At 25.1% G+C, this 15046-nt stretch overlaps 1 protein-coding gene across 1 annotated transcript in view; it reads left to right on the plus strand.

Annotated features, from left to right (window-relative positions):
* The window catches only part of LOC129981279 (peroxidase-like), a 60414-nt gene that overhangs the window by 27301 nt on the left and 18067 nt on the right, over positions 1-15046 (plus strand). Inside the window, exons 2-6 of the mRNA XM_056092051.1 lie at positions 5340-5452; positions 9448-9553; positions 10749-10948; positions 12452-12628; positions 14308-14469. Coding sequence (XP_055948026.1) covers positions 5340-5452; positions 9448-9553; positions 10749-10948; positions 12452-12628; positions 14308-14469 — 758 coding nt within the window. The remainder of the gene's footprint in view (positions 1-5339; positions 5453-9447; positions 9554-10748; positions 10949-12451; positions 12629-14307; positions 14470-15046) is intronic.

The raw sequence follows: 15046 nt of genomic DNA on the forward strand, positions 1-15046 counted from the left end.
GTATTGATAGATTGAATGTTTTAAACATAAAAACTATATCCTGATCAAACTATTCGTTTAGAAATTATTAAATTTATTTGTAAAATATTCTAAAATCATGCGATTTTCAAGCGTTTTCCACGATGCATCACAAAAATAATAATATGGACTTAATAATTACTCTTTGCACTCGGAAAAGTAATTCGATGCATAATTATTGATCTACTACAAAGATTTGTTTATTGCTCTGAAAAATAAATATACATAATTTTTTTAAGTTGAACTTCTTTGGAAAATTAAATTACATCTTTTTTCCATTTTGTAAGCTTTTCTAACAATCAAAATTGAAAAATAAATAAATAAAACGAGGCATCAAAATGATGCACTGTCTTGAATGGTGAGTGAAAGGCACCATCTGAGTGCAAAGGGTTAAAAAGAGCATATTTGAATGCCATTAATTTTAAGTAAATAAATAATTAACAATAAAAATAATAATTTTAAGTAACATATATTGGTTTATGTGAGTGTTTGAATGCATTAATAATCCATAAGAGAGGCCTATTAGGCTTTGAGTTACAAAATTTATCACAAATGTATTTAGAAATGCATGAACATATTCTAAAACATTATCATAGAGTAAAAAAAAATTCAGTGAAATTTTATCGCATTCAGATAAAAAGGAATTATTATTTTGTGTACTATATTAAACTAGAACAAAGTTTGAGTCTATTTGTGTCCTTAGCCAAACAGATATGCATTGCTAATGGCGAATGTGCTAGAATTATTTACCATTTGAACAAAATTGTGCGATTGGACTAAACACTCTCCTCCCAATTTTTGAAGAAAAACAAATTACTCTTTATTATATATAATAAAATACATGAAACAGTTTGATTCGATCACACAGTAGATATCCTAATAGAGCAGAAACAAAGAAATTATTATTTACTCTTTTCTAACTAAAACTCGTTTGCAAAATTAATACTGTGCATCTCAATATAAAATAATTATCTAGAATTGGTGAGTATACAATGTATTGTCAATTGGTAACAGTAACTAAAAAGAAGTTAAAATCTGTATCTGCTGTTAATGTCATATTGATTTTTAGAAAAAATTTCCCAGATGATGTTTCAAAATTATATTAATAATCTTTTAGAAACTTATTTTTGGAAAATTTGGAACTGTTAAGTAACAATACTAGCAATTTTTGTTAACTTTACTGACTATATGTTTCTAAGCAAAATGCAATTTGTAGAATATTCTTTAAATTCTTTCAAAGTTTCCATGATAAGTTGCCAAAAAATGTATTGTGAAGTTTAAATAACTTTGCATTTTATTTGTACCAATGCTAGAAACAATAAATATTATATTGTAGTTAAATGAATATTTTGATTGCACAGTAAATAAAAAAACAACTAATATCTGATTCTATGATAAATTACAATAAAAAATTTATAAAGAAAATAAAATCATGCATTTCGTTTTCAATGTAATTAAAATTCCACGCTTTTGCTAGTTAAATAAATAAAAGTTAATATCTATTGAGAATATTTCCATGTGACTATGGCATATTTAAATAATTTTACATATTTAAGAGTTCAGGAAATATTCCAAACCGGAATCTAACTATTCAGAAAAACATTTATTAATTGCAGCTATTGCATCCTGCTTTTCTTTAAAATTCAATTTAGTTTCTTTTTTCCACACCATGAACGTTATTCTATTTCATATTAGTATATCTGTTATCAACTCATTGAGGTTAAAGAACAAGAATAAATTTTTAGTTAAATTCTCAGAATTCTAATTTTCTCAATATCTCTATTAATCTCGTGTCAGAATTGAGAGACTTCAGATTTATAACAGCATCTACTTTTCCCCTTGCAATAAAAGAATAATAGCGTTAAGTCGTTTTATTTTTATGGTTTAATATTTTTTTTAATATATGGATCGTTCTCCCTCTAGTTCGGTTTCCTATTGACAAGTAGCTCAAACTATCTGAACAAATTTGTATTCCAAAAAACTTTTTTAATTGCCTTATTTAGTAAACTGAGGATGTCATGTTCGCTAAGCATTCAATTATTTTTTATTGAATTCTGTTAAATATTAGTCATTGATTATTTTTATTTTTATTATTCTGCAGAAGAAAAAAAATATAAATGCTAAAACAAATGATTTTTACGCAAATTAAATATAAATAGGAATTGTAAGAAGTATTAATACTTTAAAAATTTACATTTAAAGTTAAATCATATTTCTATGAACTTTCTAACATTTATATTATAATTTTCTTTAAAAAAATCCAGTCAATCTAATTAATTCTAATTCAAGTAACTAATTAATAGTTTTATTAGTTTTCTAATTAATAAAACTATTTACTTCTAAATGTGTTTTAAAAGACTATCACTGTTCAAAAAGTTATTTCATCAAATTAAATGTCATTTCTTTATTATTTTATCGAGTTCTGAAATGCATAGATACATGATGTTATTACACTTGTATTTTTATTGTGCAAAAGTTTATTCTAAATAATTTTATTATTAATTAATAAACGAATCTGTTAATCACATATTTTTACTTGAAATATAAAATAACTTAAAAATTCATAATGCTTAAATAATTACGATTTGTAAAATGGCTAATTGTAACTAAAAATTTAAATTCCCAAAACTTTATAACAATCATTCTTAATAAAACTATATTAACATTATTATTCATATATATTTGCACAAATATAAAGATATAGTGAAAAGATAAAAAAGAAGCAGACGAAATTAAAACACTGCCATTGAAAATATTTGGGAGATATTGAATATCTTAGTCTAATAACTTACAGATACTGAAAAGTCGTTTTTTTTTTTCTTCACATGAAATAAATTGATTTACGAAACGGGAAAAATAAAAAAAAAACCGAAAGCCGTAAATCCTGTTTTTCGAAGTATTTGGCCCACATTTGAATCTAATATTTGCATAAACACTACTGTATTACCCGGTGAAAAAAAAACTGCCGGGAACTTTTAATTAATGGAAGGCCCTTCCAGCGATCAGTGAATCAATGGTTATTTCAAGGGAAACTGATCAATGTCAGGCGAATTGCTTGATTGAAATATGTCACTCACAAGGACGAATTCGGATATTCAAGAGAGCAAAATAAGTTCGATTCTTTACCGAGATCGTTCCGAGTGCAATACTTTTTCGTATAAACTAAAGGAAATATTGAAAATTGACCTTGCTCTATTTTTTTACTTAATTGTATTTTTCTCGAAACAGAATATTAATTATGTTTCGGCAATAATCGCTTTTAATGTTTTACGAAGGATTTGATAATGGTTAATGTTTCCGTAATTATTTTAATGGGATCTAGACAGGATATGATTTTGAAGAAAATTATTGACTCAAAATGCCGCTACAAAGTTGATATATCTTTTTTTTAGCTTAGTAACTTCAAATGAATGACACGTATAATGATTATCTTGAAAAATTATTATGAGTTGGAAGACGAAAAACGTCATTCAAACGTTCTTGTACTTTTAGAAAACAACTTTATTTAACATAAAAAATATTTATGAATGTTTAAAAGGCACGGATTCTTTTATATAATAAGTATTATTCATTATTTGTTCACTTCATTTTGAAAAAAGTTTTCACTGAAACCAGAACATCATTTTACTGTTAAAAATGACGGTCATGAGGTAAGACTGTTCTTTTTCTGTAAATATTTACTATTTATAAGTAAATAGATGTGAAACAAAAATTCAGCAACAATTTTTACACAATATTATTTAAGGTGTAATTTATGTAATTTAATTTGTGTTATTCTCATGCTTATTAAATTTTCAATCTTGGAACATAATCAATTTTGATGACCCAGAGTTTGAATTGCTTATTTTTGTGGTTTCCTATTGATAATGCATTATTTTAATAGTTTTAGAACTCAATTCTGAGAAAGTTGATAAAATTAACTAAATTTTTATTCCAAACTAGTGAATCCCATAAACGAATAGAATTTGAGAAGAAAATGTTTTGAAGATTATATTAGATTTATAATAATGTTTTAATTATTTGTAATTATTAGTCTTATAATTATCTTATAATAATAAGACTAATAATTATAAAAAGCTTCATTAAATTTTTTAAAAATCTTTATAACACTAATAAAAGTGAGTTTTTAGAAACTGATTAATTTTATTTTATTAATTGATATTATTACGTGAATATTATTTTATTTATTATTTTTTATTAACTGAGCAATATTTAATACAGCATATTTACTTCGATAAGCACTTGTAATTGAAAAAAATTCATATTCATACATTTAAAAAAGAATAGTTACTAAAGCGTTCCAATTTATCTAAATCTTCCTTTAATTCAGGTTAAAAAATAAACAATTATGTTCATAATTGATTTAATTTAATGTCATTATTATTATTAATGTCATTTATTAATTGATATTATTACGTTAATATTATTTTTTTTATTAACTGAACGATATTTAATACAACATATTTACTTCGATAAACACTTGTAATTGAAAGAATTTCATATTCATACATTTCAAAATGACTAGTTACTGAAATATTTTATTTTAATAATTATTTCACTCACGAATTTATAAATAGTTCATTGTAGCTAATTTTTCATTGCTCATTTTTAATCATATTTATTCATGATAAAGAATTTATTCATTAGAAAAAAGTTTTTTAAAGATATTTTTCTATTAATTTAAATTGAGTATTATTTTATCGTTGCTCTACTGAGAAATTTTTTGCTGTTGCTCTACTTTCTGATGTTAATCAAATAAAACTATATTTTAAATTTCTTAAATTTAAAAAATAAAATTACCATTAAAAAATCCTTGTGTATGAACCTGAAATCTAAATTAGTTGACTAAAAACACTGGTAATTTACTTATAAAATTTATTCTTAATTTCATTCTCTTATTTTTTATATACTTAGATTGATAGCAATATCCTTTTGCTAAAGTACATGAAATTTCATCAATTACATTCTAAAATGCATGCATTCTTCCTTGAATAATAATAATCGTCCCAATTTATCTAAATCTTCCTTTTATTCAGGTTAAAAAATTAACAATTATGTTCATAATTGATTTAATTTAACGTCACAGCAAGTTTTTTAAAAGAACAAATTTGTTACAATTTAATACATTTTTCGTATTTTCATTGGTATGAAATTGCAACTGAAAATATCTTGAATTTATTATGGACTCTCACAGCAATCAGATTCAATTTCTATTAAACATCTGTCCTCTCTGTAAAATATATTCAGTGTCAGAAGAGAATTTGTGTGTCCAGACTCTTAAATAATTATCATAATGAATTTGCTTTTTTTTTTGCTTTTAGGTGTTTCGCAGGCGTGCTATTATTATGTTCCATAGCTCTGAGTCAGAGTCAAGTCACATCATGGAATATCAGAAGTAATCAAGTACCTCATCCACAAGCGTACTACCTATCAGGTAAGATATGTTTAAATCAATGAAGCCACAAATGGCATTGAAACCATTCATTGCTTTGTGTTCTATTTCTTCGCTTGATTTTGTACTTAAATTAAGTGGAGTTTACGCAGCTGAAACATTCACTAAATTGTTCTTATCTTACGAGATGTATGACGCTTTGGTTAGTAATTAATTAAATGTAAATCAATTCCACTTTGATTTATGCTGTGGAAAAGTATGTCAATGATTTAGCAATTAGAATTAGAGCAATATCGAACAAAATAAAACTATCTAAAGTCTTTAATTATATGTCCATGGCATGAAATTTTCATCATTTGATAAATCTCTTCATTGTTCATCGAACTTTCACTTGGGATTAGGTCAATCCTCGATAATATTTCTGCATACAAGTATTTATCATGGATATTTTAAACGTATTTATTAGAGTCCAATGTATTCAGCAAAAGTAAAAAGATAAAAATATTCAAAACCGTATAATCAGTAATAATTCAATGCAAGAAAATCCATTAACATTTAAAGAATATAAATTTTTAATGATAAAGCAGTTTTTATACGATTTTAACAAACTTCTTTGAAAATAAAATTTCAGAACAAAATTTGAAAATATAACATGGTTGATAAGCATCAGTTTTTGTATTAATTCAACAAAAATCTATAACTATCATTTCATTTCTTTTAATGCGTAAATAAAAAATTTTAAAAACTACAATAACAACAAATTTTCAAATCGTAATGAAAATGGAAAAAATGTTATAAAGCATCTATTTATTAAAACAAATCCTTAAAAATTGTTTAAAAAATATTAGAGAGAAATCCCAGATTTTAAAATAACATTTAAAGTCTAAAAATGAATTTGAAATTCTGAATTCGTGTTACAGGAATGTGAAAACAATAGTAATTAAATTTCAAATACAGTAAACCTATACTGATTATTTAAACAGAATTTAATACCAAGTACTTGGTAATTTTGTTTCCAAATTTCTTCTAATTCAAACTTACGACAGTAGATATTATCAAATTAATCAGTTCTGAATCAAGTCATCAATCATATCAATCAATCATTCATTCACATTAAGTAGCATTTAAACCCGGAAATATTAACTAATACATTAAAAGATGTGAAGGTCAGCGATTACAAGATCTTATAAAAAGAATAAACAAAACATTTTGTTCATTTTTCGTCTCTTAAGGATCTTCGTAAAATTTAAATTCCAAACTAATTGAAAAAATATTAATAAATTATAGAAGTGAATTGCCTTAGAAACCAATCATTCACCACTACATTTTTTTAGAATAACTTTAATTTAAAAGGAAACACATATTGAGAAAATAATAGCACACAGTATGAACAAATTTGTTATTTCCTATCCTGTTTATAGACAGTGGCTTAATTAATGTAACATTATTGCAAAGACCGAACTAATTCATCAATTAACCTCTATAAATTTCTATTTAAAATTATTATCCGCATATTTAATAGTAAACATACTTCATATCAAAAATTTGAAGTAACGGAATAAAATCTTGAAACTGAATTCAAACTGAAACCGAAACAGTATCCAGTCATATGCATATAGATATCCAAGAGTCAATGAAATTGAGATTCTTGAAGTTTTGAAACATCAGAAAAATGTAAATAAGTTAATTTCTGTGTTTAGAAATAAATTCATCTAGAGACATGAACATTGATATGCACTTCCGGAAGAAAAAAAAACCACAATTAAAACATAAAATCAATTGCTTTCACTTTTAATAAATTTCATAAGTAATTACTTCGGAAAAGATTTTGCATGAAAGTAAAAAAAATAAAATGATTATCAAGGAAAAGATATGTTAAGATAAAGTATTTGCCTTTACCGCCATATTTTATTAATGTATTAAAAGACACGCTATTTTTTTTAATAAAAAGCTGTTATTTTGGAAAAGTGTGTGTAAATTTTCTCTTTTTCATTATATATAATTTGATGCATTTATTATTCACATAAAAATATAAAGTCATGCATATAAAGTCTTATTTTTCAAATTAATGGCATGAATTATTATGACATGTATAGAACATTTTCATTAGATATTGGAAAGCCATTGAAATTGACACACCTGATGAAGAAAGCTGCAGTTATGAATAAAAAACTATAATAATTGAAATAGTCATTGATAACAAAATCAATTGAAACTACTTATTTTACGAGTATTTAAATTAGAAGAAGAATATTATGCAAATTCAAAAAATTAAAAGCATTTCTTAACAAAATTCCCAAATATATATTATTTATTTCAAAACCTAATTCCAATAAAAGTTTCATTATCTATACAATATTCAAATAAAAATTAAAAATACAAATAGTCTCAAATCCTTTACAATACATATGGCATGGAAAATAAATAATCGAATTAATGCAAAAGTAAAAATTAGAATACTTTATCACAAGCGAAAAGTACATTTTGAAATGCCGCTGACGAAGCATTTTGGAATTTCTCTGTGGGTGGCATACGTTTCTGTCGATTTCCCGCGCTCACGGTTTTCAAGACGAGGGAGAAAAGAAAAATAACACAATAACTGAGGCAACATTTTTTGCACCATGTGCAAGTGGCCAAATAGAATAGTATGCTTTTGTTTCAAAAGAATGTTGATTTACTGCAGAGAGACAAAGAGTAGAACAATAGCATTTTAGCAAAATATGGAACAAAAATCTAATTGAAACAAATACCAGTTTCCCCAACATCGCCATTGACAACTTCCGGCGAGATGAAAAACTTTTGGAAATTTCAACTACTTTTCTTACAAAGGAAAAAAAAAATTATAAACAAATCATTTGAATAATTAAAAGAGATGATACAAAATTATATTTATTTTAACCAAAACATGGAATGAATTTTTAAAAACTGATGAATAAAACTAATAATTCGGTACCCATGTTTTCCTCTTTTAGTTGTCGTAAACTAACATGGGATAGTAAACAAGCAGTTGAGCTAGATTCCTTCTGAGTTTAGAATGAGAAAAAAAATTTGTATAAGATAAAATTACTCTATTATACATCTATTAAATTATAGGTAAAAGATGTAATGTAATGCTATATAGCAAAAATTGTTACAACAGAGAAAAACCAAAATGTCAAGCATATTGCTATTAATAAACATTTTAATGCTTTTTCTCAAGAAGCCCTAAACGAAATCAAATTCCACTTGAAATGAAATTACATTATATTTGTAACTATATTTGTGTATACGATTAGTGAACTTATTCACCTAAAACTTCTATTAATTATAAATATACATCATATTTTCTAACAGAGGAAACAAGTAATCAATATAGCTATTAATAATTACAGATTATCATATGGCAAAATGATTTAAGAACCATAGAAACGTTTTTTTCAAAATACCTTACCCTATGCTACCTAATGACAAATATCGAACATCGAAAATAAAATGTTTCGTCCTGTATTTCTTACAAAATTATTTTTATGCATTCAAGATTTCCAATTAATTGAATTAACGGTATAACTGGGGGGGGAAGCAAACAATTACATTTTTTCCGCTTTTGTTTAGAAAATAAAAGTATTCTAAAAGTTCACTAGCAAGACAAGTATAACCATTAGCAGAATGATTTTACAAAATTCTAATGGTTATTTTTGCAGTAGCTATCGACTCTATACAAAACTACATCGTGGGAAATAAAAATTATAATTTTTTTTTCCATAAAATTCTAAAAAGCAAAACTTTACAGCTCTTTTTTTCAGATATATAAATGCATGGAACAAACATATCTATACTTATAATTATTTAGATCATAAAAATATTTAAAATCACAAATTTTCAATCACAAATGATATTAGAAATCGGCGAATAAAGATCAAGATTTTTTCTAATTTTTTATTTTTCAGTTTTATTTATCGTATTAAAAAAGAAATTGTTATTCAGTATAATGCTATTCGTTATTGTATTAAATAACGATGCTCATTTGTCTTTTTTTATTTGTTTGTTTGTCATGACAGGTGGTGCCAGTAGCGTGCCAGTTCTTCCACCCTACGTGGGAAGCCAAAGAGATGAAGATATACAGACAGTTTACGGACCTCAGTTGAAGAGAGAATGCCGTATGAAGTAAGAGAATACAAACTAACTTGTATCAGTTATTGTAAATTGTGCAGGGACGACTATTTCTACCAATTATATTTTCACCTCTCTTGAACTAATATAGCTTAAGTCAATAATTCATTAAAAACAATTAAATTTTTAAATATAAATATGAAAGATTTGAACAAAAACATTATTTAAAAAATTTAGATTGATTTTATATAAAAAATTTTCTGAATAATTATTCGAGTGTGATTTTAAATTACTATACCTCCAATCTTTCATATTATTTGTATAGAATTATACAATTAATGAATAAAAATAATAAAAGATCTGAAATTCTGTGCTAATTTTTATATTGATAAATAAATGAGAAACGAAACTCTTTTACTGCATCACTCTAAAATAAAAATATGAAGTCGGCAATTTTAAACTCTTTAAGTAAAATATTGCTTAAAAAATCCTTTATGATTATTCTACTGGTTTATTATTTCGATTTAAGCGCGCGAATCGTCTATAACTTAATGCACTAGACTTTTTATTTAAAAAAAGCAGTTTAAAAAATTTTAAAAATCGTTAGATAATACATTGGTACAGGTTAAATAGATCAATTGTTAATATAATTTGAACCTTACAAGTTGTATTCATTAGATTAATTTATTATTGAAACCTTCATAAAGACATTTAATGCATGATTAAAAATTCGAAAAATGTCGAAATTCTTCTATAATTAAAATTACAAATAATGCTAAAATTAAAACAATTTCTATAATCAAAGTTAAAGAATACAAGCTATGAAATTTGTGGATATTAAAATAATATCAGAGATAAAACGCATAAAAATTACATTTATATCTTTTATATATGTATGATACAAGTTATATAAAATTAAGTAATCGACAACAGCATGAATTATTTTAATTGAAAATTAAGATTGCCTTCTCAAAATCATGTTAATTTTCAAAATCTTTAATTTTCTTTTTTCAAAATATTGAAATTTTTATACAAATTCGATACCTTTCAAATAGCTTTGTGAAATTAGAAAAGTTTTTTTTTTCATGCAAACAAATAGTAATTGGATTTTTTTTTGTTTGTTTAAAAAAAACTTTTATTTAGTCTTTCTAATATTTATTTAATTTTGTGCATACGAAATGCTTTTAAAAATTTTTTTGTTTTGTAATTTTTTTTTTCATATTTATTTAAAAACTTTTTTCAATTGCAGGTACGAAATTTTAGATCCTCGAAATATTGATGGAACTAGGCAAGAAATCACAAAATGCAGTGATCAATATGTTCACTGCTATTACGCCGAGTACAGCAAATATCGGACGATAGATGGCACTTGCAATAATTTGAAAAACCCATCCTGGGGTAAATCTGACAATTGTCTCAGAAGAGTGTTGCCTTTCGATTATGCTGACAGTAAGCTCATTTAAGTCTCTGTTATCTGGTATTTGACTTGCTTGATTTCATACAGAATACATACAAAAGTTAATTTTGTTTAAAATTTATTAAAATAAATGAAGAAAGTTTCAAACTAAATGGAAAAATGATAATAGATTCGCATTATTCATTCGCATAATTTTATGAAAGTGCGTGAGTTCTATGATTTTCACCTTAAAAAGAAATGAATTTGTTTTCTGATTTTTACAGACAAATCCAATAGATTTTTCACTTAATTAAATTCCGTGCTAGTTAGTACGCAGCTGCTGGAATATATAAATATAATTCAGTTGTTAAAATATAAGAGTTTTTCGAAATAATTTAACAAAGTAATCGCTTCAAAATACAGTTATTTTGTTGCAAAATAATAATTTTTATTTTAAACATTTTTTTTATTAAGGAATCTAAAATATTTATTAAATTCATCTCTAGTTTATAGTATCTAAATTTAATTAAATTAATCTTCCAGCTGGATATAAAGTTTTGAAAATTTTTAATATAGCGTACTGTCAAAAAATAGTACAAGCATATCCAAGTATGAAAAATCCCAGTACTCAAACATGACGAGACTTAAGTAAAAAAGTGGATTACAAAGTTCCATTTATATAAATACGAAATAGGTTAAATAAAAATGTTGGAAAATTAATGAAAACTTTATATTTTCCTTAATAAATCTTAATTCTTTTATACAATATTAATAGCTAGGTTTTTTTCTTAACTATTGATGCATAAAATAAATTTCCAATAAACATTACCTTTCAGTCTTATCATTTAGAGAAATAGATAAAAAAATTTAAAAAATATTATAATGCCAACAATAATGTTACGATATTTCATATTTATTATTACGATATTTTGTATTATTAATTACTTTTCTTTAATATTTTAATAACATTAATATGGAATATTAATATGATTGGAATAATTAACTATTAAATCTGAAAATATGGTATTATAATCTTTCTGACATAACAATTATTAACAGAAATTCTTCGTATTGAGACCTCTAATAAAATACGAACGTCAAATTAATTCATGAAAAATGAAATAAATTATATATTTTTACCCGTAATTAGAAAAAAATACTTTACTTTCAAGATAAGGTAATAAAAGAACTAATCACCACTAAGATCAAGCGTATTATAATAATACAAGTAAACAATTAATAACAAAAGATACCTAAATTAATAATAATAATAATATAAATATATTAAAAATGTAGAATACCTTCAACTGCTTTCTAATTATGTTTCTAAGTACTAATTATTTTTCGTAAACGGTTGGAATTTATTTTATGAAAATACCTGAAGCCTTCCTACTAATCTATTCATTTGAGAGCAATTATATTATATATAGCTATTTAATATAGCTATTTTTCAAAAATATTTTAGGGCATTTCTTTCATGTTTCAATTTTTATTGTATGAGTAATAAAAATTTGTTTTGTTACGATTACAACTCTTTTCTGGAATAAATTTTGCAGAAATCTCCTTCCCAAGAGAATCCTGCACAGGCAATCCTCTTCCCAATCCCCGTCTTGTATCGAACGTGTTCCACAAGGAAATCAGACCCAAGCCCGATCACCTGACCACCCACTTCATGGAGTGGGGACAGATGTTGGCCCATGACTTGTCTCTCAACGACATCTTCCGAGATTACTGTAAGTAACTTGCTTTCTTATCTTAAGTTTCCGTTTAATATTTTATAGTGGCAGATTGATTTTTCTGCCTTGAACTGCATTGCATCCTGAAGTTGTATTTGATTTATCTTTGCCTTGAATTTTTATAATATGAACGAAAAATTTAAAGACTATAACGCTCACCTAAACGGTAATAGGTATGCTGTTCTAGAGATATTATTAAATCCAAATGAACTATGAAATTCATATGGTAGATGGCCGCACATGTCGGGGAATGGTTGATTTGGTATAAAAATACTTGGTGGCTACGTGTGGGCAAGCGTTCCTCTGAATAAAACAGAAGCATGCAGCAACTAACACCGTACTATGGGTTCCTCTGATAATCTGAATGAGCAATTTGAAAGTATAAATGGAACTGATATTGGCAGGAAAACAAAGAATTTGTAAAAGAATGCCTGTACATTGCATGTTTATGAATGTATGCAGCTTTCAGTTAGAGCAATAATTTTAATCTTAGAAGGTAAGCATATGCAGCATAAATCCCTCAATTATATGAAATGATTTTATATTAATGCACATTTTCCATTAAATAAAATCGTCATACAGAATAACAAATTGATGAAAATGTCTCGTAAATGTTTATCACATTTGATAATAATAATTCATTATGTCTACTCTACATATACATACCCAAAGAATAATCTAAATGGGAATTCCTATATTAAAATATGTATGTATGTATATTTAATAGTTTTTTTTAGAGTATTAAAAAATTACTCTCAGAAAGTATAAAATAGTTATTTTCTGCGCATAAAAGTTAAAAAAAAATATTTATGAAAATAGAAAAAGCAAAATAACTTTTTTTAAAAAAAAAATTTGGGGGGCAATATTTACTTTATAAATAATATGAATAAAAAAAATTTTTTTGAATGAAAATTGAAAATTTACCACAAAAAAAAATATAAAATAGTTATTCGCTGCCTATTAAAATAGAAAAAAAATATGTATAAAAATAAAAAATGCAAAATAACTTTTAAAAAAAGAACATTGTTTGGAATTATATTTACTCTAAAAGTGATATGAATAAAAAAAAATTTAATTCCTTCAACAGTTAAATTTGTGTTTATGATATTTAAAAAAAAAGAATTTCATGTTATAGAATTTTAGATATTTTTAAAACATATATTGATAATATAATCCATCTAAATATTGGCAGTTTTCGAATGAGCAGGTATTTATCACTTAATAAATTATTATTATGAATAAATTATTAAAACTCCTATTTATAGCATTGATTAATATTTCTGATTATATATATTTTGCAATAATATAAATGACTACAGATTTTCTTTATTTGCAAAAATCAGGTTTCTAAACAGTTCGGCTTTCCTAAAAGTAAGTTCGTTCAGCTTGTAAAAGAAAAAAAATTGCGGCATAATATTTTAGATTATTTCTTATCGATTTTTTACTTCTTTCTCTGGTTTAAATTGATTCTGAATTGCTTCCCCATGAAGGCTGATTTTGGATTAAAACTTGCTTCTGTAAAAAAATTAATCGAAACTGCAAGAAATCTGCTTTCTGGAATATCATAGTTTAACTATTGAATTTTTAAAAAAATTGTGGTATCTATGCAATAAAAAACCTTATTTCATTATTTACAATTAATAAATAAAGAATAACTTTTTAATTTCTTTGAGCAGCATATGGAACACATGAAGCCATTCAGTGTTGTAATCCAGGACCCCACTACAGTGACAAGTGCATGTCCATACCGGTGCCTCCTAAAGATCCTTTCTATCCTAAGTTTGGACAAACTTGCATCAATTTCGTCAGAACTGTTCCCTGCAAGCACTGCAGTTCAGGTAACAAATTGTTAAGAATAGAACCAAGAAACGCAATAAGCATTAAAAAAAATATTATGAAACATAAATGTATATTTCAGAATTGAATGTTTTTGCTTAATATCTTCTCAACTTGACCAATATTCTATTACATATATATATACAAGGTGTCCCAAGAAAAAAGGGAACGAACATTATTTCTTAAAATATTTCAATTAGACATGCTTCTTATTGCAAAGTTTCATGAAATAAGAAATGTGTGTAAATGCTTTGACTTCTGTATAAAGGGATTTAAAAAGGAAAACTACATTTTTATACGACCCCTATACAGCATTAATATTGAAATGTTTTTCTTACGTTCAACTGTGAGGACACAAAGTTTCATGCTACTAGAACTTGCGGTGATATTAAAAGGCAAAATTATTGTCTTAGACTATTTTTCCATATCTTTGGCTGGTGTTGAGCTAGTGAAATTGACCATTCTATTTAATCAAATTTTGTAACTGGAAGTACAAGTCTAGGTGTAATATTGAGGGAAATGAAAGCTTATTCCACTTTTTACATGTAAATAAAATTTTAAAAAACAGAAATTTATAAA

This window comes from Argiope bruennichi, chromosome 8, assembly GCF_947563725.1.
Source record: "Argiope bruennichi chromosome 8, qqArgBrue1.1, whole genome shotgun sequence".
NCBI classification, from domain to species: Eukaryota; Metazoa; Arthropoda; class Arachnida; order Araneae; family Araneidae; genus Argiope; species Argiope bruennichi.